The following is a 26,007-nucleotide window of genomic DNA, read 5'->3' on the forward strand; positions in this document are numbered from 1 at the left end:
ATGAATGAATGAGGCCAGCCTAATATGCATATAATGAATGATTAATACCAAAAGTGTTAACATAGGATTATCAAGAGATGATCTAGAACATTAGTAATGACACTAGTTCGTTGTTGATCATTGTACAATGTCCTTGATGAAACTCTTAAACTGCATTTTAGGTATAGTTGGTGTCTACATTAGCGTATGAATGTATAAGATGAAGTAGTATGAATAAATTGAGCAGACTCTGTGTTTTTTAAAGAAGTCTTTCTAGTGGAGGTCCCATATGTTTAGACCTCATTTTCGGGAAGCGTTGATGTCAAGTCCATGATCCCAAAGGCTCATGGCATATAAATGAATGATATGAAAGATGTCATGTGTTATACTCAATATGTTATGTGTTATATGCAATATGTTATGTCCTCTATGTAAACGTTATGTGTTGTGTGCAATATGATATGTATGATGACGCATGTTACTCTCATGGCAGGAATCTCCTAGTCCATTTTGGCAAGTGCACTAACTTTCCTAAATAAAATTTGAAAGTACACTAACTTTCCTAATCCAAACATAGGAAGTCTACTTACTTGACTTTCCATAAATCATGTTGTTAGGGAAGATCTATTCTTACTCATGCATCTCCTTCATATTTTCTTACAAATACCCGTACTTAGTACAAGTGTGTACTAATCCCATAAAATTCCCTATTTTAGGTGTAGGCATAGGTGGATGCTAGAGCTTACATGTTTACTTGGCAACTATTAGGATGTGAAGCTTTAATCCGTACTTTGTAGGCCCTCATGATGTTCGAGGACATTACCGTATTGTAACATTCCGGAAAATTACTTGTCTAGTGAAGAGCCTAATAGGTCTTTCAGAATGCGTATTGGGGATACATAGGCTTTCAAATGCCGTATATTGAGAAATATTGCACATAGTATAGAAAATTGGCTAAGGGTATTATCCAATTTTATATAATGCCCAAATAAGCACAATATTAGGTATATTAGAAAATATGTGCTTAAAGGGTGTTATCTAACTTTTCTAAATGTTAATGAGATTGTTTAAGAGATATAACTTCAATAAAGACCCTAAGATAGAAATCTTCATTTTTTATTTTTCACATAAAATGTTTGAGGCATTCAACTGTCAAGCCAAGATACAATTACACATGATCAATTAAAATGATCATGTAAATTCAGTAGTGCCCAAGGACATAGTGAGGGTCCTTGGGACAATAAGTAAACATTCCCACATAAACCATAAATAATAGTTAGTCAGGAAAGTGCAACAATACCATGTTCAAGAACATGTGAAGAAGATGCAAAAGGAGGGGGAAAACGTGCACAAGGGACCACTCCATGTGGGGCCTAACCTCCCTACTAATTCAAGACTCTAACCTACTGCCCTAAATAAAAAAATAAACTAGGACTAACCGAATTTGACCCATTAGTGCACCCGAAAACCTAGGATACCAACCGGGTTGACACTAACCAAGTACTAGTTAAAGAGACAACCTAGTTCCTAAATTAGGATGGTTAAAAAGGTTATTTATAGTCGTAACAAATTAGGGGTACTTTAGTAATTCCTTAAGGTTACCTAATTAATTAATTTAGAAAATTAATTAATAAATTTTAAAGGGCTAAAACTTAAAATAAAAAGGAAACTTTCAGATTTTAGTTAATAGAAGAAAGAAACAACCTAGTACCTAACCTAGGATGGTCCAAAGAGCTAGTTAACATCCTAATGACTTAAGAGTAATTTCGTAATTAACCTAGGATAGTTAATAAATTAATTTAGAAACTAAACCGAAATCACAAAACAGTTTCAAGATTTCGGTTAAAACAAGAAAATGACAACCTACTACCTAACCTAGGATGGTTACAAGGATTGGTTATTGTACTAACGGCTTAAAGGTACTTTGGTAATTAAATTATATAATAAAATTAATTAAATTAACAATTTAATTAATTGGTTTAAATGATCAAACAAAATTTCTTACACTAACCTAGTACAATTCAAGAAATATCCTAGTACTTAACCTAGGATGGTCTAAAAAGGTTAATTTTTGATCCAATGATTTAGGGGCACATTAAGAGTTACCCTTCGTAAATTAATTAATTAAATTAGCCATTTAATAAATTAATTTAAAGGAGAAAAACGAAATTAATAGGAAAAATTTCAGATTTGACCAAGTATTGTGGTCTAATACGTTTAGTCAAATTAAAAGGGGATTTTTAATAATTAGTTAATTAATTTATTTAAACATATTAAAACATATGTTGACTGAGTCAAGATCATTTAGTAAACCTAAAAATAACGTTCAAACTCATACACCAAAAGGAAGCAAAAACAGTAAGCAACTAATGTAAGAAAAAGGCAGAAAATTTATCTATTTCTCTAGGGCAATTTTAAGGTGCTCTTCGTAGATTAAGTTCTACATATGTAAGGACCTGTATAGTCGTTTTGAGCAGTAGAGTATTTTCTGGTAATAACAGTCTCAGTCGACGGATCCCACGACGGACCGTCATGGGCACGACGGACCATCATGGGCACGACGGACCATCGAAGGGGTCTCGTTCCAAAACACATAGAATTCTAAAAAATTGGGTATTAAGAACAACCCTCTGAACTTTGCGACGACATGGCAGGACGGACCGTCGTGGGCACGACGGACCGTCACAGGCCCTTCAGTAAATTTCAGTCTCTGAACTTTGTGACGGACGTGCAGAATGGACCGTCACAGTTGTGACGGACCCTCACAGGCTGCGTGACCCTGACTGGGTCGGATTTCTGTTGAATATTTGAAGGGGCGTTTTGGACTATTCCTGCTTATAATTATAAAGTTAGTGGTTTAATGTTAATAATTTAATTACTTGGGGGTTAAAAGAGAGAACCTTGAAAAAATAGTGGGGTATTTTATCATCTTTTTTACTTAATTATATGCTAATTAGGGTAAAATAAAGGGGGTTGAATAAGAAAAATAGAAAGAACATAGAGAGGGAGAAGAACGATCGAGACAGAGGGAGAAGAACGATCGAGGGAGAGGAGAAACGAAGAGGAAAACAAAGCCTTGGGAAATTTGCTTGCTGGATCACGAATTCTTCGGTGGAGGTAGGTTATGGTTTATGCTATTCGTAGTAAACTCTTAATAGCGAATTATTTGTATTGGGTAGTGTTGTAAACCCTTCTATTTGCTTAATTGTATGCTTGTATGAATGTGATTATATAATTGTGATAAAGTAATCATGATAAAGCTATTAAATCCTAAATCTTGAAAAAACCTAATCTACTTTGTTAATGATGATGCCTTGGTATAAAAGAAGGCTTGATGAACGAAAGTAGTGAGATTAGGGGATCGGGTGCCACGTTCCGGTACCAGAATAGTATATGAGGATCAGAGTGTCACGTTCCGACACCAGGATAGTATATGGATCGGGTGCCACGTTCCGGTACAAGTATAGTATATGTGGATCGGAGTGTCACGTTCTGACACCAGGATAGAATATGGATCGGGTTCCACGTTCCGGTACCAAGATAGTATATGAGGATCGGAGTGTCACGTTCCGACACCAGGATAGTATATGGATCGGGTGCCACGTTCCGGTACAAGGATAGTATGATGAGGATCGGAGTGTCATGTTCCGGCACGAGGATTAGTAAAGCGAATGAATCTTGAAATATGTTAATATACTCAATCTAATGAACCTAATTCCCAAATGAGTATGATGGGGAAGCATGAGTCCTCATTGATGTGCTTGGTGTTGTGACCAAGGGTTATGGTAAATGTAAAAGCCGCATGTTTAGTATTGTAGTTGATTTTATGATATTATCGGATATATACTGTTTTCTATTTTTAGTTGGCCGATGATATCTACTCAGTACCTGTGTTTTGTACTGACCCCTACTTGTATGTTTTTCACTTGTTATTGTGGGGTACACCAAACGTACCGTTGTCTTCAACTCAACCGCAACTCTAGCCAGTCTTTATTACACCAGATTTTAGGGTGAGCTAACGCTTCTAGCTTGAACTGCATCTTCTTCTTCATGTCTTGATGCCTTGAAGTTCCGGCATGGACTAGCTTTTTATTTATTCTAGCTTTATCGATACTCTTAGAATTAGTAATTTGAGGATAGATGTTCTTGTGATGCTGACTCCAGATTTTGGGAATAATGATATGTTTGAGTTTTAGAAGTTAATTATTGATTTCGCTAATGAGTTTTTAAGTCTTCCACATTATTTCTGTTTATTATTGGTAAATGATTCGGGTTTAGATTTGTTGGTTCGTTCACAGAGGAGGGTAAGTGTGGGTGCCACTCGTAGCCCGCTTTGGATCGTGACAAACTTGGTATGAGAGCATTTGGTTCGTTGGTCACATCACACAAGAACGAGTCTAGTAGAGTCTTGAGGAATGGTAGGGGGACACCTTTACTTTTCTTTGAGAGGCTATAAGACTTTAGGAAAATTCCATTCTTTCTTTCTTTCGTGCTAGATCCAATTGGTATCTAGGTGATACAAATTGGTATCTGACCATCTTCACTCTATTTCACAGATGGTTAGAACTAGAGCAACAACCGCGCCAACACCAGCACCGGCAAGACAAGAGGCGTCTGAGCCAGCCACTGAGATTGTAGCTCGAAGAGGAACAGTGGCAAGAGGCCGTTGTAGAGGTCGTTGGAGGACATCCTCTAGAGGAAGAGGACAAACACCTGGCCTATCTAGTACTAGGGCGGTGACTCCTCCACCGATTGAGGAAGTTGTAAGAGCGGGTGAGGAAGGGGAAAGTGAGCAAGTAGAGAATGAGGAATTACCACCACAACCTACCCCAGAGATAATTAATCAGGTTCTTGCTTACCTTAGTGGGTTATCTGATCAGGGCCAGACACCTCCAGTGTTTTCTGTACCAGCACCTCAGGTTCCGTAGGTACGACAGGCCGCTGCTGAGGCTCCCCGCATGGATGCCTCATTGGAAATAGGCATGTTTCCTAGTTTGACTACAAGGCCTATAATGACAAGCGATCAGCATGAACTTTTCAGGATGTTCTTGAAATTGAAACCTCCAGTCTTTAAGGGTGCTGAATCTGAGGATGCCTACGATTTTCTGGTTGATTTTCATGAGTTACTACATAAAATGGGCATAGTGGAACGATTTGTCATTGATTTTGTAACCTATTAGTTTCAGGAAAATGCCAAAATGTGGTGGCGTTCACATGTGGAGTGTCAACCCGCACAAGCACCGCACATGACTTGGGCGTCGTTCTCTAGCTTATTTATGGAGAAGTATATCCCCCGGACCTTGAGTGATAGGAGGAGAGATAAGTTCTGAGCCTAGAACAAGGCAAGATGTCGGTGACTGCGTATGAGGCTAAGTTCCGTGCAGTATCAAGGTATGCCACCTAGCTTTGCTTCAGTCCACAAGAGCGGATTCGCCATTTTGTGAAGGGTTTGAGGTCAGATTTGTGGATTACAGCCTTACAGGTAGCGGCTACAGCAAAATCCTTTCAGGAAGTGGTAGACTTTGTGATAGAGGTGGAGGGAGTGAAGCCAAATGACATCACCATGGCATCGACATCAAAAAGGTTTCGTAAGGGAGGTGAGTTTAATGGTTCTTACTCTAGAGAGCAGAGTTCAGGAGGGTATCTAGCCCGACCTATTCAGTCTTCACTACAGACTGTAGTTGGAGGTCCACCGCAGACCGATCAACAATTCTCTGAGTTTGTAGGTTATCCCCAGACTTCGTCATTCTCACAGAGATCTATGCTTGAATCCAGAGAGTGTTATGGATGTGGGGAGACTGGACACATTAAGAGGTATTGTCCAAAATAGAGTTACAGACCCCCAATATTCAGAGGTAGAGGTGGTCATGGAAGAAGCCGCTATTATGGAGGACGTGGTGGCCGAGGTAATGGTGGTCACCAAAATGGTGTGGGTGATGGAAAAATGGGAAATACTGCAGCACAACTTCGTAGAGGCAACGGGCAGACATGTGATAGGGCCCATTGTTACGCTTTCCCTGGACAGTCGGAGGCGCAGACATCAGATGCTGTTATAACAGGTAATCTTTTGGTTTGTGATTGTATGGCTTCTGTATTATTTGACCCTGGCTCCAAATTTTCATATGTATCTTCCGCATTTGCTACTGGACTTAATTTAAATTGTGAATTGCTTGATATGCCTATTCGTGTTTCTACTCTGGTGGGTGACTCTGTGATAGTTGAAAAGATATATAAGCCTTGTATGGTGAATTTTGTGGGGAGAAATACTCATGTAGACTTGGTTATCTTAGAAATGGTTGACTTTGATGTAATTCTAGGTATGACTTGGCTTTCTCCAAAATTTGTAATCTTAGATTGTAATGCTAAAACTCTAACGTTGGCCAAGCCTGGGACAGATCCGTTAGTGTGGGAGGGTGACTACACTTCCACTCTAGTTCATATCATCTCCTTCCTTCGTGTTAAGAGAATGGTTAGAAAGGGTTGTTTAGCTCTCTTGGCACACCTCAAGGATTATACTACCCAAGTACCTTCAATTGAGTCGGTTCCGGTAGTCCGTAAGTTTCTGGATGTATTTCCTGTTAACCTTCCTAGTATGTCACCGGATAGGGATATTGATTTCTGTATTGATCTGGAGCCGGGCACTCGCCCCATTTCCATACCCCCTTATACGATGGATCCAGCGGAATTAAGGGAGTTAAAGGCTCAACTTCAAGAGTTGTTAAGTAAAGGTTACATTAGACCAAGTGCATCACCTTGGAGTGCTCTGGAGTTATTTGTGAAGAAGAAGGATGGGAGTTTTTGTATGTGCATAGACTACCGACAGTTGAACAAGGTAACTATTATGAACAAGTATCCCATTCCTCGCATTGATGACTTGTTCGATCAGTTACAAGGTGCATGTGTTTTCTTTAAGATTGACTTGAGATCCGGTTATCATCAATTGAAAATACGTGTAACGGATGTGCCAAAGACTACTTTTCAAACCAAGTATGGGCATTACGAATTTGTAGTAATGTCTTTTGGTCTAACGAATGCCCCTGCTGCTTTCATAAGCTTGATGAACGGGATTTTGAAGCCATATATCGATCTCTTTGTGATCATATTTATTGATGATATACTGATATACGCCAAGAGTAAGAAAGAACATGAGGAGCACTTGAGAATGTTATTGGAAATGTTGAGGCAGAAAAAGCTTTATGCCAAATTCTCCAAGTGTGAGTTTTGGCTAGATTCAGTGTCCTTTTTGGGGCACATGGTTTTTATGGATGGAGTGATGGTGGATCCTTCTAAGATTGAAACAGTGAGAAATTGGGTAAGACCTACTAATGTGTCCGAAATAAGGAGCTTTGTCGGTTTAGCCAGCTACTACCATCGATTTCTCAAGGGATATTCTTCTATTGCTTCCCAATTGACGACCTTGACTAAGTAGAATGTTCCATTTGTATGGTCGGGCGAATGTGAAGAAAGCTTTCAGAAACTCAAGACCTTGCTGACTGCTGCACCTATCCTTACCTTGCCAGTAGAGGGTAAGAACTTCATTATTTATTGTGATGCATCCTATTCTGGTTTGGGTGCAGTGCTAATGCAAGAGAAGAATGTAATTGGTTATGCTTCGAGGCAATTAAAGGTGCATGAACGTAACTATCCGACCCACGATTTGGAATTGGCCGTAGTTGTGTTTGCATTAAAACAATGGAGACAATATCTATATGAGGTCAAGTGTGAAGTCTATACGGATCATCGAAGCCTACATTATGTCTTTACTCAAAGGGATTTGAATTTGAGACAGAGAAGGTGGATGGAACTACTGAAGAATTATGATGTTACCATCTTGTATCACCCAAGAAAGGCTAATGTTGTGGCAGACACCTTAAGTAGAAAAGCAGGGAGCATGGGTAGTTTAGCCCACTTACAAGTTTCTAGACGCCCATTGGCTAGAGAGGTTCAGACTCTGGCTAACGACTTTATGAGGTTAGAAGTAAATGAGAAGGGAGGATTTTTGGCTATTGTGGAGGCGAGATCTTCTTTTTTTGACAAGATTAAGGGAAAACAGTTTGATGATGAGAAACTAAGCCGAATTCGGGATATGGTGTTGCGAGGAGATGCTAAAGAAGCAATAACGGATGAGGAAGGTGTTTTGAGAATTAAGGGAAGGGTATGTGTGCCCCGTGTTGATGATTTGATTCACACTATTCTTACAGACGGTCATAGTTCCGGATGTTCTATACATCCTGGTGCAACCAAGATGTACCGTGACCTAAAGCAACACTTTTGGTGGAGTAGAATGAAGCGCGACATTGTGGATTTTGTTGCCAAATGTCCAAATTGTCAGCAAGTAAAGTATGAACACCAGAGGCCTAGAGGAACACTTCAGAGAATGCCCATTCCTGAATGGAAGTGGCAGAGAATTCCAATGGACTTCGTGGTTGGCCTTCCAAACACATTGGGGAAGTATGACTCTATTTGGGTAATTGTGGATAGATTAACTAAGTCTGCTCACTTCATCTCGGTTAAGGTGACCTACAATGCAGAGAAGTTAGCCAGACACTATATCTCAAAATTGTTCGATTGCATGGTGTTCCACTTTCCATCATATCAGATAGAGGTACGCAGTTTACTTCTAAGTTTTGGAGAACATTGCATGCTGAATTAGGTACTAGGTTGAACCTTAGTACTCCATTTCACCCTCAGACCGATGGTCAGTCTAAGCGAACAATTCAGGTTTTGGAAGATATGCTTCGTGCATGTGTGATAGAATTTGGGGGTCATTGGGATAACTTCTTGCCCTTAGCGGAGTTTTCATACAATAATAGCCATCACTCATGTATTGATATGGCTCCTTGCAAAGCATTGTATGGGAGGAGATGTAGGTCTCCCATTGGTTGGTTTGACGCATTTGAGGTTAGACCTTGGGGTACTGATATTTTGAGGGATTCATTAGAGAAGGTTAAATCTATTCAAGAAAAGCATTTAGCGGCTCAAAGTAGGAAAAAGGAATATGCAGATCGAAAGGTTAGAGACTTGGAGTTAATGGAGGGTGAGCAAGTCTTGCTGAAGGTTTCGCACATGAAAGGGGTGATGCGGTTTGGATAAAGAGGTAAGTTAAGCCCAAGGTATATTGACAATTTGAAGTACTAAAGCGAGTAGGGGAGGTGGCTTATGAATTAGCCTTGCCCCCCAGGACTGTCAGGAGTGCATTCGGTATTTCATGTGTCTATGTTGAAAAGATACCATGGGGATGGAAACTACATCATTCGTTGGGATTCGGTTCTTCTTGATGAGAATTTGACTTATGAGGAGGAGCCCGTTGCCATTCTAGACAGAGAAATTTGAAATTTGAGACCAAGGGAGATTGCATCCATCAAAGTTCAATAGAAGAATCAACCAGTTGAACAGTCCACTTGCGAGAAGGAGGCTGATATGCGAGAAAGATACCCACACCTGTATACAGATTCAGGTACTCAATTTCGGCCTTGTTTTTCTTCTTGTGATCGTTTGAGAACGAACGATGGGAAAATTGGTATCTATTGTAACGACCTGTTTAGTCGTTTTCAGCAGTAGAGTATTTTGTGGTAATAACAGTCTGAGTCGACAGATCCTACGACGGACCGTCATGGCACGACGGACCGTCGAGGGGGTCTCGTTCCAAAAGAAATAGAATTCTGAAAAATTGGGTATTGAGAACAACTCTCTGAACTTCGCGACGACATGGCAGGACGGACCATCGTGGGCACGACAGACCGTCACAGGCCCTTGAGTAAATTTCAGTCTCTGAACTTTGTGATGGACGTACAGGACGAACCGTTAGAGGCTGTGTGACCCTGACTGGGTCCGATTTCTGTTGAATATGTGAAGGGGCGTTTTGGACTATTCCTGCTTATAATTATAAAGTTAGTGGTTTAATGTTAATATTTTAATTACTTAGGGGTTAAGAGAGAGATCCTAGAAAAAAGTAGTGGGGTATATTATCATCCTTTATACTTAATTAATGCTAATTAAGGTAAAAGAAATGGGGGTTGAATAAGAAAAATAAAAAGAACAGAGAGAGGGAGAAGAACGATCGAGAGAGAAGAGAAACGAAGAGGAAAACAAAGCCTTGGGGAATTTGCTTGCTTGATCACGAATTCTTCGGTGGAGGTAGGTTATGGTTTATGCTATTCGTAGTAAGCTCTTAATAGCAAATGATATGTATTGTTTAGTGTTGTAAACCCTTCTATATGCTAAATTGTATGCTTGCATGAATGTGATTATATAATTGTGATAAAGTAAGCATGATGAAGCTATTGAATCCTAGATCTTGAAAAACCCTAATCTACTTTGTTAGTGATGATGCCTTGGTATAAATGAAGGCTTGATGAATGAAAGTAGTGAGATTAGGGGATCGGGTGCCACGTTCTAGTACCAGGATAGTATATGAGGATCGGAGTGTCAAGTTCCGACACCAGGATAGTATATTGACCGGGTGCCACGTTCTGGTACCAGGATAGTATATGAGGATCGGAGTATCACGTTCCGACACCAGGATAGAATATGGATTGGGTGCCACGTTCCGGTACCAGGATAGTATATGAGGATCGGAGTGTCACGTTCCGACACCAGGATAGTATATGGATCGGGTGTCACGTTCTAGTACAAGGATAGTATGATAAGGATCGAAGTGTCACATTACGGCACCAGGATTAGTAAAGCGAATGAATCTTCAAATATCTTAATATACTCAATCTAATGAATCTAATTCCCAAAATGAGTATGATGGGTAGGCGTGAGTCCTCATTGATGTGCTTGGGGTTGTGACCAAGTGTTATGGTAAGTGTAAATGTCGTATGTTCAGTATTGTAGTTAATTTTGTGATATTATCTGATATATACTTTTTTCTATTTTGAGTTAGCTAATGATATCTACGCAATACCTGTGTTTTGTACTGACCCCTACTTGTATGTTTTTCTCTTGTTATTGTGGAGTACAGCAAATGTACCGTCGTCTTCAACTAAACCGCAACTCTAGCCAGTCTTCATGACACCGGATTTCAGGGTGAGCTAACTCTTCTAGCTTTGACTGGATCTTCTTCTTGATGTCTTTATGCCTTGATGTTCTGGCATGGACTAGCTTTTTATTTATTCTAGCTTTCTAGATACTCTTAGAATTAGTAATTTGAGGATAGATGTTCTTGTGATGATGACTTCCAGATTATGGGAATAATGATAAGTTTGAGTTTTAGAACTTAATTATTGATTTCGTTATTGAGTTTTTATGTCTTCCGCATTATTTCTGTTTATTATTGATAAATTATTGGGGTTTAGATTGGTTGGTTCGCTCACATAGGAGGGTAAGTTTGGGTGCCACTCACGGCCCTCTTTGGGTCATGATAACATAAGGTGTGAGTTTATCTCGTGGACTTATTTATCCTAGATAACTTTCTTTCTAATTATTCAACGATCTTAAAAACTAGGTTTGTTTTCCGTCATTCTTGTCGAACTCATTTCCCTAGTATCCCTTTTACGATTTTAATGATGAACAGGTTAGAAATCATGTCGGTGGTATATGGTGATTGATAATGTTAATGTGTATGGTTCTTTATTAAATAATGATTGAATGAACCTATTAATATGACTCGTTTGATGCTAAATTTTATTATGTGAATTAAAAGAATGATACTATGTTAAAGATATGTCCCAAAATTTTATGTAGAAAGACGTTACGGTCTTTTTTCATACTCGCTGTTAATATGACGTTATAAAGATGATATATTTATCAAATGATAATATGATTATGTCCATGATGTTTAAAATTTTATGCCTAAAGTTATGTTATATGGTGTGCTAAATAAATATCCATGAAATCATAAGTTGAGTAAATGTTTGGGTTATGCCAGTAAAATGGCTAACAATGTCATGCCCAAATGTTGAATGGAATTTACTTATATAATTGCTTTTAAATATTGATGGAAAAATTTGCTAATGAGAATCTCATGAAACTATATTTGAATGAATGTTTGGCTTATGCCAATAAATTGTCAATTAAGTCATTTCCCAATTTTCTAGGCGAATACTAAATTTACACCAATCTTATGTCGCCAATATAATGCAATGTAAAATAAAGCATGACCAACAGAACAAAATGAATCCATACTAAGGGTATGTCACTCAATGGATAAAGGTCAAACATACCCTATGCTATATTATATGACTATAATATTGGAATGCCAAATGAATAAGCACATGTAAAGTAATTCAATGAATCCATAACTAAGGGCACACCATTCATGGGACAACTCCCAACATGCTCTAAGTGAATGACATATGAACTCATGGAACTCATTGAATTAAATATTCATCATCCATAAACGATAATATGAATCTACTAAACTGAAGTAAGTAAGTTACGTGAGTTATAACATAATTAAAGGCGTCTAAATTAAGTAAGTGACAAGAATGGTGTGTTAAAGGAACTGAGAAAAGATTTACTTACACCGAATCTACTCTGTTAAAATATTACTCACGTATGAAGGTGTTAGAATATGTCATACCAGTCTCAGTAACACCTACGGATGATATGTAAGGAAAATTCACATTCATCAATGTAAAATAAGGATGATATGTAAGGAAAATTCACATAAAATCAATGTAAAGTAAGGATGACAAGTCATCAAAAGAGTAAATAAATCTCAATCACGTTTTATATGTATGTTTAAGGACAATCCACACTAAATACGTAAAGAAGAGATGAAAACTAATCCAATAAGCTATGACTACCTCATGCTACAAGCAACCTTCCATGATGTATGATTGGAATGTAATGGAACTTTATACTAAGCACTGATAAGCTAGCTATGAGCGTTGAGGCCTTTCTTCCGGAAGGGCGTAGTCTCTGGTAACTCTCATGAGATGAGACTGTTCAATATGTCGGGTATTGGTCTCCTTTTATCTTATAGTATTCGAAGCTATACTGCCAATATACGGATTTAGCAGGGTTGGACTCCTTATATATGCTATCATGTTCGGATCACTTTGGTCGCTGATTCCACCACTTTTCGGTGTGGGGCAGACATAGATTTTATGATGCTCTCATGATCTATGTCAGTTAAGATAAAATTTCCTAAAGAATAAACGAGGCCATCCTCAAAGTGTCACGACCCAAATCGGGTCGCGACTGGCACCCACACTTACCCTCCTATGTGAGCGAACCAACAAATCTAAACCTTAACATTTCAATGTAATATCAACATAAAGTAATGCGGAAGACTTAAACTCATTAATAAAAACCAATTCAATAACTATTATTTCGCAAAATCTGGAAGTCATTTTTACAAGAACATCTACTTCAAATTACTAAGTCTAAGAGTTTCTAAGAAGCTTAAAATACATAAAAGCTAGTCCATGCCGGAACTTCAAGGCATCAAGACATGAAGAGGAAGATCTAGTCCAAGCTAGAAGCATTAGCTCACCCTAATATCCGGAGTAATGAAGACTGGCTAGAGTTACTGTTGAGTCGAAGATGATGGCACGTTTGCTGCACTCCACAAATAACAAAGAAGAAAACATAAAAGTAGGGGTCAGTACAAAATATGGGTACTGAGTAGATATTATCGGCCAACTCAAAATAGAAATCAATACATACCACATAATATCATAAAATCAACTATGATACTGAACATGTAGCAACAGCAAGTACTATATCATTAACAATTACCGTCAAGTTCACACATGAGGACTCAAGCCTCAATACCGTACTCATTTGGGAATTATGTTCATTAGATTGAGTATATTAACGTCTTTCAAGATTTCATTATCTTTATTTCCCGTGTGTGGGTACGTGACACTCCACTCCCTCATATTCATTAATCCTCTTGTGTCGGTACGTGACACTCTGATCCCCTACTACTATGTGTCGGAACGTGACATTCCGATCCCCTAAATCTATGTGTCGGTTCGTGAAACCCGATCCTCTAAATCTACGTGTCGGTTCGTGACACCCGATCTAAATCTACGTGTCGATTCATTACACCCGATCCCCTAAATCTACGTGTCGGTTCCTGACACCCGATCCCCTAAATCTACGTGTCGATTCGTGACACCCAATCCCCTAAATCAGTGTCGGTTCGTGACACCTGATCCCCTAATCTCCTTCTATCCATTCATCAAGCCTTCTTTCTTACCAAGGCATCATCAATCTCATTATTTTAGTTCATCACGCCTTATTTTATACCAAGGCCTCATCATTAACAAAGAGATTAGGGTTTTGCAAGATTTGGGATTCAATAACATCATAATGCTTATATAATCACAATTATATAATTACATTCATGCAAGCATACAGTTAAGCACATAGCAGGGTTTACAATATTATCAATACATATCATTCGCTATTAAGAGTTTACTACGAATATCGTAAGAGAAACCATAACCTACCTCCACCGAAGATTCGTGATCAAGCAAGAAATTTCCCAAGCTTTGTGTTTTTCCTCTCGTTCGATCCTCTATCTATCATTTCTCTTTCCTTCTCTTTGTTCAAACCCTCTTTCTTTTACCCTAATTAGCATATCATTAAGAATAAAAGATGGCAATAATAACCTACTAATTAACTTAAGGTTACCTCTTTTAACCCCCAAGTAATTAGACTTATTAACATTAACCTAATAACTTTATAATTAAAGCAGGAATAGTTAAAAACGTCCCTTAAAACATATAAAGAAATTCCACCCTGACTGGGATTACGCAACCTGCGACGGCCCGTCGCGCCTGCGACGATCGGTCCTACAGGTCGTCGCAAGGTTCAGAGACTGGATTTCCACTGAAGACTCTGTGTCGGTCCGTCCTGCCATTCCGTCACGAAGTTCAGAGAGTCGACTTTCAGTACCCAATTTCAGATTTTCTAAGTGTTCTGAAAGGAGACCCTGCGACGGTCCGTCGTGCCAATGACAGTCCGTCGTGGGGTCTGTCGCCTCAGCCTGTTTTTCCATAAATAAAATCTAATGCTCAAAATGACTAAACAGGTCATTACAAAAAGTATGAAAGATAATTAAATGAACGTTATCTAAGGAGTTTGTGAAAGACAATCAGGAGGTGAAATCAGATTCAAGTAATGTCGCTAGGTCATTCTTTGTCATTTCACTTCATGATCCCGATGAATGTCTTAAACTTCATCCTAGGTATATATTTTGTTTACATGATCCTACCAATGAATGAAATGAATAATGTGAAGTACGAATGAATGAATGAAGAAGACTATGTGTTATCTAAAGCCCTTGAGTTGAGATCCCATATGTTGGGCCCTCACTTGATATGTCTTAATATTACATAAACGAATGCAAAGTTTCATGTATATGAAATGTATAATATATAAAACATGAAAGTAATGAAATCAATGGAATGATCAATAGAGAATTACTTATGAAAGGTAATGAATATATAGTGTAAAGAATTACTCACTATAAGGTAGGGAAATAATTCCTTAGTCCTTGGATTACTTACTTGATTCATTGTGGGTATGGGATTACAATGAATCATTGCACTTGTAAGTAAAAAATAGGATAAAAAGAATAATATAACTACACAACAAAAAGTAGAAAAAGACAGAAAAATAAACTAAGGCTTGTGCTAATATAGCAGCATCAATAGATTCCTCAAGGTGTATAAACAGGGTTAATAACAAATTAATGGGCATATCAAATAAAGATACATTGATACCCCATTTAAAAATGAAATATTTATCTTATAAGTAAGGTAGCCAATACTGGAGCATGGATTATGAATCCACTAAAGAACGGGCATAGCCAATAAATATTGGCATATATATATAATCATACACAGAAGAAATAAGAATGAAGAATCTAAAGTAGAGTAGCCAAATCATTTCGTTCATCTTGTGAAATGCTTTCTCGATTCATTATAGGTACGAGACTAAAATGAACCAATGCACTTGTAAGTTAAACATAAGATTAAAGGAGATTATTAAACTACATATCAAGAAGAAGAAACAAACTAAAAATAATCTAATGTCAAAAATAGGGCTCTTAGGTTTGGACTATCAAATTTCCAAATATTCGCTCGAGTTGTTCTAAAATTATGTGTGCTTTAAATGTAATAAAATACATAATATTCATACCTCAATTCACATCTAATGACTTAGGGAAGTTTAGTCACGAGGCCTTCCAGAAATAACATGTTAATTAGGAAGAGCTCTTTGATCATGCATAGCCTTATGTGTATATGTGCATACACCCATACTTAGTACAAGTGGTGTACTAACCCCTATTATTTCATAGATGTAGGTTAAGGGCAAAATTCACAACTCTTTCAATGTTTTGGACATCAGTGTTTCTCCAGACCATTTGATAGGTCCTCTTAATTTCGAGGATGCTACAGTTTTAGTCCAGCCTTAGTTTTAGAAAAAGCTAGCGGATATTATCCCTAGCGTTTGTTTTGTACTTTAATTTTGAATTTTTTGTAATAAGACCGTATTTGGCAAACATATTTATGATATATTTTTAAACTATTTCAAATAGATTCTAATGAAATATCGTTATTATATTTATGTTTAGCTTTGTATATGAAGATTTTATGAAATATCTATACGAAGTCTATGTATACTTCATACGTTTAAAAGTTTTAAATTTTACACTAAAAATAACCATATGAATGTGATGAATGCAAGATGAGGCTTGTCCGCGACCTCTAAGAGGTTAACGACGCCATTTGAGATCCGGATTCAACAATCTGGGTCGTGACAGTTATTATAAAGCTTAGATGTAGGTTTTAGCCAGTGGAGAATGTCCCACTAGTGTTTTTTTCCACTTTCATTTCAAAACTTATATTAGTGTTGTTTTGGCAAGAATACGTTTAGTGCAATTATAAAATGTTTCTTTCATTTGATCATATATATATTATATGTTTGATTTTTCAACACCTATGATGTTATGTTTAAAATGCTTAGCATTAAATAAGAAAACAGAAGGTTTAAATTTTTTGCTAAAAACAACCTAGATGAAGTAAGAATGTTGTATGTAGGCTTTTTTCCAGCCTCTGAGAGGTCAATGACGCCGTTCTCGTCTAGGGACTATGTGTCAAAACGTGACACTCCGATCCCCTAGATCTACGTGTCGGTTCGTGACACCCGATCCCCTAAATCTACGTGTCGGTTCGTGACACCTGATCCCCTAAATCTACGTGTCGGTTTGTGACACCCGATCCCCTAAATCTACGTGTCGGTTTGTGACACCCGATCCCCTAAATCTACGTGTCGGTTCGTGACTCCCGATCCCCTAATCTCCTTCTATCCGTTAATCAAGCCTTCTTTCTTACAAAGGCATCATCAATCTCATTATTTTAGTTCATCACGCCTTCTTTTATACCAAGGCCTCATCATTAACAAAGAGATTAGGGTTTTGCAAGATTTGGGATTCAATAACTTCATCATGCTTATATAATCACAATTATATAATTACATTCATGCAAGCATACAATTAAGCACATAGCACGGTTTACAATATTATCAATACATATCATTCGCTATTAAGAGTTTACTATGAATATCGTAAGAGAAACCATAACCTACCTCCACCGAAGATTCGTGATCAAGCAAGCAATTTCCCAAGCTTTGTGTTTTTCCTCTCGTTCAATCCTCTCCCTATCGTTTCTCTTTCCTTCTCTTTGTTCAAACCCTCTTTCTTTTACCCTAATTAGCATATCATTAAGAATAAAAGATGGCAATAATAACCCACTAATTAACTTAAGGTTACCTCTTTTAACCCCCAAGTAATTAGACTTATTAACATTAACCTACTAACTTTATAATTAAAGAAGGAATAGTCAAAAACGTCCCTTAAAATGTATAAAGAAATCCGACCCATACTGGGATTACGCAACCTGCAACGGCCCGTTGCGCCTGCGACGGCCCGTTGCGCCTGCGACGGCCCGTTGCGCCTGCGACGGTCCGTCCTGCAGGTCGTCGCAAGGTTCAGAGACTGGATTTCCACTGAAGACTCTGAGACGGTCCGTCACGCCTGTGACGGTCCGTCCTGCAATTCCGTCACGAAGTTCAGAGATTCGACTTTTAGTACCCAATTTTAGATTTTCTAAGTGTTCTGAAACGAGACCCTGCGACGGTCCGTCATGGGGTACGTCGCCTCAGTCTTTTTTTGCAGAAATAAAATTTGATGCTCAAAACGACTAAACAGGTCGTTACAATAGATACCAATTTACCCATCGTTTGTCCCTGAACGATCACAAGAAGGAAAACAAGGGCGAAAAGGTGTACCTGAATTTGTAAACAGATTTGGATATCTTTCTCTCATATCTGCCTCCTTCTCCCAAGTGGCTTCTTCAACGGGTCGATTCTTCCATTAAACTTTGATGGATGCAATCTCCCTCGATCTCAACTTGCGAATTTATCTATCTAGAAAGGCAAGAGGTTCCTTGTCATAAGAAAAATTCTCATCAAGCAAAACTGAATCCCAACGGATAATGTAGTTTCCATCCCCATGGCATCTTTTCAACATAGACACATGGAATACCGGATGCACTCCGGACAGCCCTGGAGGCAAGGCTAACTCATAAGCCACTTTCCCTACTCGCTTAAGTACTTCAAATGGTCCAATATACCTTGGGCTTATCTTACCTCTTTTACCAAACCGCATCACCCCTTTCATGGGCGAAACCTTCAACAAGACTTTCTCACCCTCCATAAACTCCAAGTCTCTAACCTTTCGATCTTCATATTCCTTTTGCCTACTTTGCGCCGCTAAAAGATTTTCTTGAATACATTTCACCTTCTCCAATGAATCCCTCAGAAGGTCAGTACCACGAGGTCTAACCTCAAATGCATCAAACCAACCAATGGGAGACCTACATCTCCTCCCATACAATGCCTCGAATGGAGCCATATCAATACTTGAGTGATAGCTATTGTTGTATGATAACTCTGCCAAGGGTAAGAAATTATCCCAATGACCTCCAAATTCTATCACACATGCACGAAGCATATCCTCCAACGCTTGAATCGTTCACTCAGACTGACCATCGGTCTGAGGATGGAACGCAGTACTAAGGTCCAACCTAGTACCTAATTCAGCATGCAATGTTCTCCAAAACTTAGAAGTAAACTGCCTACCTCTATCTGATATGATGGAGAGTGGAACTCCATGCAATCGAATGATTTCTAAGATATAGATTCTGGCTAACTTCTCTACATTGTAGGTCATCTTGACCCGAATGAAGTGAGCAGACTTAGTTAACTTATCAACAATTACCCAAATAGAATCAAACTTTCCCAATGTCTTTGGAAGACCAACCACGAAATCCGTTGCAATCCTTTTCCACTTCCATTCAGGAATGGGCATTCTCTGAAGTGTTCTTCCGGGCCTTTGGTGGTCATACTTTGCTTGTTGACAGTTTGGACATTTGGCAATAGAATCCACAGTATCACGCTTCATTCTACTCCACCAAAAGTGTTGCTTTAGGTCATGGTACATCTTGGTTGCACCAGGATGTATAGAATACATTGAACTATGAGCCTCTGTCAGAATAGTGTTGATCAAATCGTCCACTCGGGGTACACATACCCTTCCCTTGATTGTCAAAACACCTTTCTCATCGATTTGTGCTTCCTTAGCCTCTCCTCGCAACACATTATCTCAGATCTGATCAATTTCTCATCATTAAACTGCTTTCCCTTAATCTTGTCAAGAAAAGAAGATCTTGCCTCCACACAAGCCAACAATCCTCCCTTCTCATTTACTTCTAACCTCGTAAGGTTGTTAGCCAAAATCTGAACTTTTCTAGCCAATGGACGTCTAGAAGCTTGCAAGTGACCAAGACTTCCCATGCTTCCCGCTTTTCTACTTAAAGCATCTGCCACAACATTAGCTTTTCCCGGATGATACAAGATAGTGATATCGTAGTCCTTTAGTAGCTCCATCCATCTCCTCTGTCTCATGTTCAAATATTTCTCAGTAAAGACGTACTAAAGGCTACGATGATCCGTGTAGACCTCACACTTAACCCCATATAAATAGTGTCTCCATTAATTTAATGAAAACACTACCGCGACCAATTCCAATTCATAAGTTGGATAGTTACGTTCATGAACTTTTCATTGTCTTGAAGCATAAGCAATCACATTCTTCTCTTGCATTAGCACTGCACCCAAACCCAAATAGGATGCATCACAATAGGCAATGAAATTGTTACCTTACACTAGAAAGGTCAGAATTGGTGCAGTAGTCAACAGAGTCTTGAGCTTCTGAAAGCTTTCCTCACACTCATCCGACCATACAAATGGAACATTTTGCTTAGTCAAGTTTGTCAGTTTTGAAGCAATAGAAGAGAATCCCTTGACAAATCGGCGGTAGTAGCTAGCTAACCCAACAAAGCTCCTTATTTCTGACACATTAGTAGGTCTTACCCAATTCTTCATTGTATCACTCTTAGAAGTATACACCATCACTCCATCCTTAGAAACCACGTGCCCCAAAAAGGACAGTGCATCTAGCCAAAACTCACACTTAGAGAACTTGGCATAAAGCTTTTTCTCCCTCAACATTTCCAATACAATTCTCAAATGCTCCTCATGTTCCTCCTTACTTTTAGAGTATATCAGTATATCATCAATAAATACGATCACAAAGAGATCAAAATATGGCTTAAAAATCCTGTTCATCAAGCTCATAAAAGCATAAGGGACATTCGTAAGACTAAAAGACATCACTACAAATTCGTAATGCCCATACCTGGTCCGAAAAGCAGTCTTTGGCACATCCGTTGCCCGTATTTTCAATTGATGATAACCAGATCTCAAGTTAATCTTAGAGAAGACACAAGCACCTTGTAACTGATCGAACAATTTATTAATGCGAGGAATGGGATACTTGTTCTTAATAGTTACCTTTTTCAAATGCCAGTAGTCTATGCACATCCGGAAACTCCCATCCTTTTTCTTCACAAATAACACCGGAGCACCCCAAGGAGATGCACTTGGTCTAATAAAGCCTTTGCTCAACAACTCTTGAAGTTGGGCCTTTAACTCTCTTAACTCCGCGGGAGCCATTCTATAAGGGGGTATAGAAATGGGGCGAGTACCCGGTTCAAGGTCAATGCAGAAGTCAATATCCCTATCTGGTGGCATACCAGGAAGATCTGCAGGGAACACATCCAAAAACTCACGGACTATGGAAAGCGACTCAATTTAAGGTACTTGGGTAGTATCATCCCTGAGGTGTGCAAAGAAAGCTAAACACCCCTTACTAACAATTCTCTTAGCACGAAGAAAGGAGATGATACGAACCGGATTGGAAGTGTAGTCTCCCTCCCACACTAACGGATATGTCCCAGTCTTGGATAACGTCACAGTTTTTGCATTACAATCCAAGATCGCAAAATTCAGAGAAAGCCAAGTCATACCCAGAATTACATCAAAATTAACCATTTCTAAGATAACCAAGTCTACATAAGTACTACTCCCCACAAATGTCACTAAACAAGACCTATATACTTTTTCAACTATCACAGACTCACCCACCGGAGTAGAAACACAAATAGGCATGTCAAGCAATTAACAATGTAAATTAAGACCATTAACAAACGAGGAAGATACATAAGAAAATGTGGATCCAGGATCAAACAATACAGAAGTCATGCAATCACAAACCAAAAGATTACCTGTGATGACAGCATCAGATGTCTCTGCTTCAGATCTCCCAGGGAAAGCATAACAATGGGCCCTATCACCTGTCTGCCCGTTGCCCCTACCATGTTGCGTTGCAGTAGTTCCCATTTGTCCGTCACCCCGGCCGTTTTGGTAACCACCATTACCTCGGCCACCACGTCCTCCAGAATAACGACCTCTACCATGACCACCTCTACATCTAGCTATTGGGGGTCTATAACTCTGTTTTTGACAATTCATCCTAATATGTCCAGTCTCCCCACATCCATAACACTCCCTGGAGTCAAGCATAGGTCTCTCAGAGAAGTGTTGACCGGTCTGAGGTGGACCCCCAACTACAGTCTGTAGTGAAGACTGAATTGGTCGGACTGAGTAACCTCCTAAACCCTATCCTCTAGAGTAAGAACCATTAAACTCACCTCTGTTTCGAAACCTTTTTGATGTCGTTGCCATGGTGAAGTCATCTGGCTTCATTCCCTCTACCTTTATCACAGAGTCTACCACTTCTTGAAAAGATTTCGCTGTAGCCGCTACCTGTAAGGCTGAAAGTCACAACTCTAATCTCAACCCCTTCACAAAATGGCGAATCAGCTCTTGTGGACTGAAACATAGTTGCGTGGCATACCGAAATAATGCACAAAACTTAGCCTCATAGGCAGTAACCGACATCCTACCATGTTCTAGGCTCAAAAACTCATCTCTTTTCCTATCCCTCAAAGTGCGGGGTATATACTTCTCCATAAAGAAGCTAGAGAATGATGCCCAAGTCATAGGTGGTACCTCTGTTGGTTGATACTCAACATGTGACCGCCACCACATTTTGGCGTTCCCTTGAAACTGATAAGTCACAAACTCAACACCAAACCGTTCTACTATACCTATCTTGTGTAGTAGCTCATCACAGTCAACCAGAAAATCATAGGCATCCTCAGATTCATCTCCCTTGAAGACTGGAGGTTTCAATTTCAAGAACTTACTGAAAAGTTCATGCTGATCATTTGTCATTATAGGCCCTGTAGTCAGACGAGGAAATGTTCCTATTTCCAATGAGGCATCCATGCGGGGAGCCACAGTAGCCGCATGTTCTACCTCCGGAGCCTGAGGTGCTGGTGCAGAAAACACTAGAGGTGTCTGGCCTTGATCAGATAACCCGCTAACATAAGCAAGAACCTGATTGATCATCTTTGAGGTAGGTTGGGGTGGTAATTCCTCATTTTGTACTTGTTCATTTTCCCCATCCTCCCCTTCTTTTACTACTTCCTTAGTCGGTGGAGGAGTCACCGCCCTAGTACCAGATGGGCCAGGCGTTCATCCTCTTCCTCTAGAGGACGTCCTCCCGTGTCCTCTACCGCGGCCTCTTGCCACTGCTCCTCTTTGAGCTACAGCCTCAATGGCTGGCTCAGATGCATCTTGTCTTGCCGATGTTGATGTTGGCGCGGTTGTTGCTCTAGTTCTAACCATCTGCAAAATAGAGTGAAGATGGTCCGATACCAATTTGTATCACCTAGATACCAATTGGATCCAAGTAATAGCACGAAACAAAGAAAGAAAGAATGGAATTTTCCTATAGCCTTATAGACTCTCAAAGAAAAGTAAAGGCGTCCCCCTACCGTTCCTTAAGACACTACTAGACTCGTTCTTGTGTGATGAGACTAACAAACCTAATGCTCTGATACCAAGTTTTTCACCACCCAAATCGGGTCGCAATTGGCACCCACACTTACCCTCCTATGTGAGCGAACCAACAAATCTAAACCTTAACATTTAAATTTAATATCAACATAAAGTAATGCGGAAGACTTATACTCATTAATAAAAACAAATTCAATAACTATTATTTCCCAAAATCTGGAAGTCATCATCAGAAGAACATCTACTTCAAATTACTAAGTCTAAGAGTTTCTAAAAAGCTAAAAATACATAAAAGCTAGTCCATGCCGGAACATCAAGGCATCAAGACATGAAGAGAAAGATCCAGTCCAAGCTAGAAGCATTAGCTCACCCAGATATCCGGAGTAATGAAGATTGGCTAGAGTTACTGTTGAGTCGAAGATGACGGCACGTTTGCTGCACTCCAAAAATAACCAAGAAGAAAACATAAAAGTCGGGGTCAGTACAAAACACGGGTACTGAGTAGATATCATCAGCCAACTCAAAATAGAAATCAATATATACCAAGTAATATCGTAAAATCAACTATGATACTCAACATGTAGCAACAGCAAGTACTATATCATTAACAACTACCGTTAAGTTCACACATGAGGACTCAAGCCTCAATACCGTACTTATTTGGGAACTATGTTCATTAGATTGAGTATATTAACATCTTTCAAGATTTCATTATCTTTATTTCCCTTGTGTCGGTACGTGACACTCCGCTCCCTTATATTCATTAATCCTCTTATGTCGGTACGTGACACTCCGATCCCCTACTACTATGTGTCGGAACGTGACACTCCGATCCCCTAAATCTATGTGTCGGTTCATGACACCCGATCCCCTAAATCTATGTGTCGGTTCATGACACCCGATCTCCTAAATCTATGTGTCAGTTTGTGACACCCTATCCCCTAAATCTATGTGTGAGTTCGTGACACCCAATCCCCTAATCTCCTTCTATCCATTCATCAAGCCTTCTTTCTTACCAAGGCAACATCAATCTCATTATTTTAGTTCATCACGCCTTCTTTTATACCAAGGCCTCACCATTAACAAAGAGATTAGGGTTTTGCAAGATTTGGGATTCAATATTTTCATCATGCTTATATAATCACAATTATATAATTACATTCATGCAAGCATAAAATAAAGCACATAGCAGGGTTTACAATATTATCAATACATATCATTCGTTATTAAGAGTTTACTACGAATATCGTAAGAGAAACCATAACCTACCTCCACCAAAGATTTGTGATCAAGCAAGCAATTTCCCAAGCCTTGTGTTTTTCCTCTCGTTCGATCCTCTCTCTATCGTTTCTCTTTCCTTCTCTTTGTTCAAACCCTCTTTCTTTTACCTTAATTAGCATATCATTAAGAATAAAAGATGGCAATTATAACCCACTAATTAACTTAAGGTTACCTCTTTTAACCCCCAAGTAATTAGACTTATTAACATTAACCTACTAACTTTATAATTAAAGCAGGAATAGTAAAAAACGTATAAAGAAATCCGACCCAGACTGGGATTACGCAACCTGCGACGGTTCATCCTGCAGGTCGTCGCAAGGTTCAGAGACTAGATTTCAACGGAAGACTCTATGACGCTCCGTCACGCCTGTGACGGTCCATCATGCATGTGACGGTTCGTCCTTCCATTCCATCTCGAAGTTCAGAGAGTCGACTTTCAGTACCCAATTTTAGATTTTCTAAGTGTTCTGAAATGAGACCCTGCGACGGTCCGTCGTGCCCATGACGGTCCATCGTGGGGTCCGTCGCCTCAGCCTGTTTTTCCAGAAATAAAAGTTGCTGCTCAAAATGACTAAACAGGTCGTTACACAAAGTATGAAAGATAATGAAGTGAATGTTATCTAAGGAGTTTGTGAAAGACAATCAGGAGGTGAAATCAGATTCAAGTAATGACGCTAGGTCATTCTTTGTCATCTCACTTCATGATCCCGATGAATGACTTAAACTTCATCCTAGGTACATATTTTGTTTACATGAGCCTACCAATGAATGAAATGAATAATGTGAAGTATGAATCAGTGAATGAAGAAGACTATGTGTTATATAAACAAGGCCCTCGAGTTGAGGTACCATATGTTGGGCCCTCACTTGATATGTCTTAATATTACATAAATGAATGCAAAGTTTAATGTATATGAAATGTATAATATATAAAACATGAAAGTAATGAAATCAATGGAATGATCAATAGAGAATTAGTTATGAAAGATAATGAATATATAGTGTAAAGAATTACTCACTATAAGGTAGGGAAATCATTCCTTAGTCCTTGGATTACTTACTTGATTCATTGTGGGTATGGGATTACAATGAATCATTGCACTTGTAAGTAAAAAATAGTATAAAAAGAATAATTAAACTACACAACAGAAAGTAGAAAAAGACAGAAAAATAAACTAAGGCTTGTGCCAATATAGCAGCATCAATAGATTCCTCAAGGTATATAAACAGGGTTAATAACAAATTAATGGGCATATCAAATAAAGATACATTGATACCCAATTTAAAAATGAAATATTTATCTTGTATGTAAGGTAGCCAATACTGGAGCATGAATTATGAATCCACTAAAGAACGGGCATAGCCAATAAATATTGGCATATATATATAACCATACACAGAAGAAATAAGAATGAAGAATCTAAAGTAGAGTAGCCAAATCATTTCCTTCGTCTT

At 38.9% G+C, this 26,007-nt stretch overlaps 1 protein-coding gene across 1 annotated transcript; it reads right to left on the minus strand.

Moving 5' to 3' along the window:
- Positions 1-9,340: 9,340 nt before the first annotated feature.
- Positions 9,341-19,800, minus strand: LOC138337918 (uncharacterized). Its single transcript, XM_069288357.1, has 3 exons — positions 19,561-19,800; positions 19,226-19,447; positions 9,341-9,394 (listed from the first exon to the last, which is right to left on the minus strand). The coding sequence occupies exons 1-3, from the start codon at positions 19,798-19,800 to the stop codon at positions 9,341-9,343; spliced, it is 516 nt and encodes a 171-aa protein (XP_069144458.1).
- Between the last annotated feature and the right edge of the window lie 6,207 nt (positions 19,801-26,007).

Source organism: Solanum lycopersicum, chromosome 8 (genome assembly GCF_036512215.1).
Source record: "Solanum lycopersicum chromosome 8, SLM_r2.1".
Taxonomy (NCBI): Eukaryota; Viridiplantae; Streptophyta; class Magnoliopsida; order Solanales; family Solanaceae; genus Solanum; species Solanum lycopersicum.